The sequence below is a fragment of the Phaethon lepturus genome, unplaced genomic scaffold, assembly GCF_000687285.1.
Source record: "Phaethon lepturus isolate BGI_N335 unplaced genomic scaffold, ASM68728v1 scaffold31791, whole genome shotgun sequence".
NCBI lineage: Eukaryota > Metazoa > Chordata > Aves > Phaethontiformes > Phaethontidae > Phaethon > Phaethon lepturus.
The window spans coordinates 31179-36706 of NW_010516205.1; the positions used below are offsets into that span (position 1 = coordinate 31179).

The following is a 5528-nucleotide window of genomic DNA, read 5'->3' on the forward strand; positions in this document are numbered from 1 at the left end:
ACCGCGGCAGTCGCCGCTCTGCAGACCGTTGTTTTTGGTGGGGATGGAGCAGCACGGTCTTCCTGACGGACACGTGCAGCACTGGGCTATTTCAAGCCAGCAGCCAGTCCAGATGGGATGCGAAGGGATGAGGAGCTGGGTGTGTTTCTACCTGTTCTTCTCTGGTTTTGTTTCCAGAGCCGCCTCGACCTCAGCGGGGAACACTGTGATGCCTTGAGCTCGGCAGATCTTTCCAGCCCCAGGGGAGTGGAAGCCTGCATTGCTGCAGCAGAGGCTTTGTCTGGCTGCATGAACATCCAGATACAGCCCGGTGAGTAGAGAGCAGAGATTTACGCCGCCGGCTCACCCGCAGCCTGTGCTGCACACCCAGCACCATTACATGCTGCCTGGGCAAGGCGGGTAAGAGATAGAACGCAGGCACGCATTTGGGAAGCTAAGCAGCAGCACAGACCCGGGGGGTCCTGGGGTGTGAGCTGCAGAGCTAAAAACACTATTTCCCTGCAGCGCACCCGGAGCTGCGAGCTGGGGGAAACAGGGTTGCCGCGTCGGCTTTCTTCTGGAGATATTGCCGGAGGTTTCAAAGCCTTCAGCAACTTCACCCAGCAGCGCAGCCAAGCAGGGCTGGGAAAGCCAACGTACCGTGGCCTCTGAACATCCATGGAGGAAAGTACCTGGGGGGGAATTGGCTCCATTCCTAGAAAAATGCAATTCGTGCTGCAAAACGGCCAAGCCGGGGCATCCACACACCACAGGCAGGGCTGCAAGCACCTCTCCTCAGGCATCAGCTGGTCCAGTTTACGTTAAAGTTGAAGCAAATTTATGGCAAGCATCTCTACAGTTCCTCTAAATACCTGGATGTAAGGCACTGTTGTCTGCCATCTGCGTCCTGCACCCCTTACATTTCGGAAAGGAACTGGTGGAAAGATGCATTTAGAAATTGTGGTCTCTTGAGGCAACCCAACTGTCTGTACTTGAACATGGAAAAATGACCATTTGTTGTAGCAGTGTCTACTGTGGGTGGTGTTGGAGAGCCGTCGGTGTTCAGACACTCGATCCTGGCATGAAACCCCACGCTTTCCTTGTGAAGAGACTGGGCGTTTGTCCTCGGCCATGGTCTGACTGATGAATGCTTTGCAATTTTTTTTTTTTTTTTTTTTACTTTAAGCTCCCTCCCTGTCTCTATTTGCTTGGTACCACAGCAAATCTTTTTCCCTCTGCTGGCTTTTGGGTGGTAGTATTTCTCCCAGAACTTACTCCTTGAATCACAGAATCATTAAGGTTGGAAAAGACCTCCGAGATCATCAAGTCCAACCATTAACCCAACACCACCATGCCCACTAAACCATGTCCTGAAGTGCCATCTTATTTGCCAGTGTGCTGAGCGAGGTTCGGCTGCAGCCGTAACAGCCTGTGCCGCTCCATACCACAACACCCTCTCCTTTTTTTCCTCAAGGTTACCGGAAACTTCAGGCTGTTGCTGAACAGCTGATCATGTTTGAAACACTCAAGCAGAACTTCGAAAACTCTTTCATCCGTCACATTAAGAGCATCTTCAAGCTGCAGGTGGGCTTCGCTCTTCACGTGGCAGCTCAAAATCCTAGGAAATTTGAGTATTCTGGTAAAATAGTACCAGTGGTATAGGGGATGCTGCTGTAAAAGGATTCTCCAAATGTGTCTCCCCAGCGAGGTCTTCTCCCATACCTTCACCCTGCCGGTGTCCCCCCCAGCCCTCTGGTTAGTTTTGCAGGCATGCAGAAGAAATCCAGCACAATTCTGTGTCTATCAAAACTAGAGTTCAAACTGATCATGCGTGCTCTGCTTCACCCTTTAAATGTGCTTCTCAAACGTATTCAGAACTGGAAATTCAAGGGCAATTATGAAGGAACTGTTATCCAGGGCTTTTCAAGGCCGCGTTTTATTTGACTCTTTCAGCTGTTTCTGTTGCTTCAGGGTAATGCTGTCCCTGCTTTTGGTCAGCCCGCTGACGAGCTATCAGCACCGAGCCATGGACTCCACCATGAGGAACTGGTGCCCTATGCCCCGCTCATGGCCTGGCTGAGGAAGGCCAACCCCGTTACGTTCTGTGATCTTCTCAAGGTACGGCTGAAGTCCTGAACAAATACTGCAAGCCAACCACCATGAACAGATTAGTCAAACTGGTTAATTAGTGATGAGAGCTTGGTTTCACCAAACTCATACCTCCCATGAGCTTCCAGCCCTTCTAGGAGAGTGTCTGGCCACTTGGCTGCATGATGTTGGACCTCTGTGCTTGACAGAAAGCAGTCTGGGACTCGGTGGCAGACATTGTGCTGAAGGAAAATGTCTGAAATGCTAAAATTTGGTCTTTTTTGCTTTAATCTGGCCCTTTCATTACTAAGTGAGAGTGATAAGCTGAGAGTGATAAGCATTAAATGAATGTGGTTAATGTCGTATTTTATTCAACACTTAATTTAAGGGGTTCTAGGGAAGGAGCACCTTAAAGTCCTTGGCCTCCTCTGTTAATAGGGATGTTGTTAAGTAACTGAGACTGTTCTTTTTATACCACTCAGGCATGGTTTCTCTTTTTCATGCTGGTTTCTGCCTTTCCGAAGGTCTTACACACCAAAACCAATAAGTCTGTTTCAGTTGCTGTCTGCTGACTTGTTTTAAGTAGGCAGCTGAAGAAAAAGCTAGGAAATGGGCACTGTTCATAGAGAGATGAGATACACCAGGAATTTCTGTGTCTGTCTTGTCTTTCCAGGTCTATGCCCAGAACCTCAGCAGGCTCTATGACTGGGAAATCAAAGCCTTGTTCAAACAAGCCAAAACCTTGTTGTTAGGAAGAAGAAAAGGAAGTGAGTGATTCGCAAATACGACTTTCGTGCTGCTGAGCAGGGGTTTACTTGGAAGTAGGGAAGATGGCATCATCCTCTATCGCAGGTGCCTTCCCCAGATCTTGTACCATGAATTTACCGTCTCCTCTGTGGACTGGGGCTGCGGCTGGCAGCGCGCGACAAAGCTGACTCCGCTTTACAGCGGGCAGCGTCTGCGTGAGCCTTGGCTCCGTGTACGACCCAGTTGTGGTTGGCCGCTTCTCAGAGCTGTAGCTCTCGCGCGCATTCCCTCCGCAGGACCCACAGACGATGCGTGGGTGGCTGAGATCGTGTCCTGAGGAGTCATAAGAGAGGGGGAGGTGGGACTGCCTGGCTAATGCCTGGTCCATATTTCATGCAAGACCTGGGCACAGACTCCTCAGACACTCTTTTCTCTGTAAAGAGATGTCACCAAGCCCGTCCCTGGAGAGACGAGCGTATTCATAGCAAGATTTGTGAGAGCAGAATGATTTCACAGTGAGCTGACTGTGGGGCTGTGCTGTCCCAAGGTGATCATTTCAACAGAAATCGCTGCATCTGACTCAAAATATTCCAGTCAGGTGCTCCTGAAGATAAAAAGAGAAACTGATCTGTCTCCTCTGGAAGTTTTTGATTGCACAGGAGTAACATTTTCCTTCAGCAAAACAAAGCACTGTAATGGAAAGTTCCATGCCAGCTTGGCCTCGCTTGAATGTCAAAAACCGCTTCGCACGGTGTGCTTAGTCTATCGGAATGCTCGCTCGGCCTCTTCCAGCCCTGCACCTACTCCATCACTCGTGTCCGGATCCTGGCACCAGAGGACAAAGCCTAGCGTTTTGCTGCAGTGTCCCCCCTGCTCCGCGAGGAAGCCGGCGAGTCGCGCGAAGGCTGGGAGCAGGACGGTGCCGTGCCGGCAGGAGCGCGCCGGTCCGGGCTGCGCCGGCTGTGGCTGAAGAGAGGGACGCAGGAACGCTTCCTAGCTCTCCCTTCCCCTTCCCCCGGGAAAGGCGCTCAGCCGCACGTACCGGGAAAACGGGGGACCTCAAGACCGCGGGACCGAACCAGGACGGGCGGCGCTGGCAGCGTGCCTGTACCCACAACGGAGAGCGAAAGTCCTGAGCAGAAAGAAGGAAAACGTCACCCAAAGAGCCTTTTGCCACTGGAAAGAAGAGGAGGGGAAAAGGAAGCACACTTGGGCTTTTTCTCCCCACTACTCATCATTTTTAAAAATCTATCCTCTTTGAAGGAAGGAAGAGACAGCAGAAACTCTGGTACTAATCCTTAATTAAAAAGTTCCTTTTTGAAATTTTGCTAGAAATGGAGAAAGCAAACACCTCCAGGAAATATTTTTATAGTCACCGGAAACCTATTCGTCCATGCCGGAATGATTTGCCAAACTATGGAGCCAAGAGAGGGGAAAAACGGGGAATCAAAAATCTCTCTGCTAGTTTGAGCAGAAAAGTAGCAACATGATAAAAAGGATCAAAAAATAAGTTGCGTAGGGAAAACCAACAGGATGCTGTTACTCTCCTCGTAGTTCAAAAACAAGGTAACAGGCAATTAGAACAAAGGGACGTGCTGGAAGGCGGCGACGGGAAATTATTTGTGCATAATGCCGTTGCCCTGCTGTACTTGTTGCTGTCGCGGATGCTGGAGGACTCAGGAGAGCCTGTGGCAAGCAGGTAACAGGAAAACAGAACGAGGTGGAAATAATAATCCCAGGATAATACTGAGATATGGACTTTCAGGAAAAGGATAGCATTTCATAAGAACTGGAAAGGAAGACGCTTCTCCCACAGGGCTGTTACAACACGTTGTCACCCTGAACATCCTCCTCCTCCTCAGTGCCAGGGACCCAGCAGTGCTGGGCTTGTCCTTACGGATGTCCAGCACTGCCCGCCCTACCTGGACGAAGTCTCCTCCCAGAGCACAACTGGGTCTGCTCAGAAAGCCATCAAACTGGGGGACGTCGCAGGGGCAGAGATGGCTATTATAGAGGCCCTTTATGAAAACAGACTTGTTAAATTAAAAAAAAAAAAAGACATAGCGTAGGGCGTGTGTTGCAGCCAGTCTGCCTGATCCCCTTTTGGTAAATGTTAAACCGGTGATTTCCTTTCAGCACTTCGTCCCTCTTTAATGCCCACGCGAGTCCCACAAAATGGGAGTGATTAAAATCCCAGGAGAAAATCCAGTGTCTGTGAAACTCGCTGCAGCAAGGGCAGGACACCTTGACGGCTACAAGCCTGTCACTGCACAGCTACACATCACCCAAAGGCATCGCCTGTTGCTGGAGCCGCTCCCATGCAGGATGAGGTGAGATGAGCTTTGCCTGTGCTGGCACCGGGCTTTGCTCCCTGGGCTGAGAAGAGGTCTGGGACGGGTAGGAAGCCCCAGGCTTGGGGGTGCTCAGCCCGTCATTAGCGTGAGCAACACATTGAAGCTACGGTCACCACATCGTCGTAGAGTGCAATGAGTAACAGTGGGAATTTTTAGAGCATCATACGCACGGAGCTTCTGCCAGCTGCGGAAGGGTACCTTCCCTGCGGCTGCTGCCCGCTGGGACAACCCACCTGCCCTGGAGACACAGCATCTCCTCCCGTCGGAGGTGAAGGTGACTTCTTCTTGGCTCGTCAGCAGCCTGGAAACGCAGGCACGTGGCCTCCTGCTGGAGGGGCTGGGGAGCGAGGGGCACTGCAA

The 5528-nt window shown here is 51.1% G+C and overlaps 1 protein-coding gene across 1 annotated transcript in view; it reads left to right on the forward strand.

Moving 5' to 3' along the window:
- Positions 1-5528, forward strand: part of LOC104627664 (exocyst complex component 1-like) — a 21946-nt gene that overhangs the window by 8681 nt on the left and 7737 nt on the right. The window contains 4 exon segments of the mRNA XM_010295993.1: positions 178-310; positions 1454-1563; positions 1951-2097; positions 2741-2834. Coding sequence (XP_010294295.1) covers positions 178-310; positions 1454-1563; positions 1951-2097; positions 2741-2834 — 484 coding nt within the window.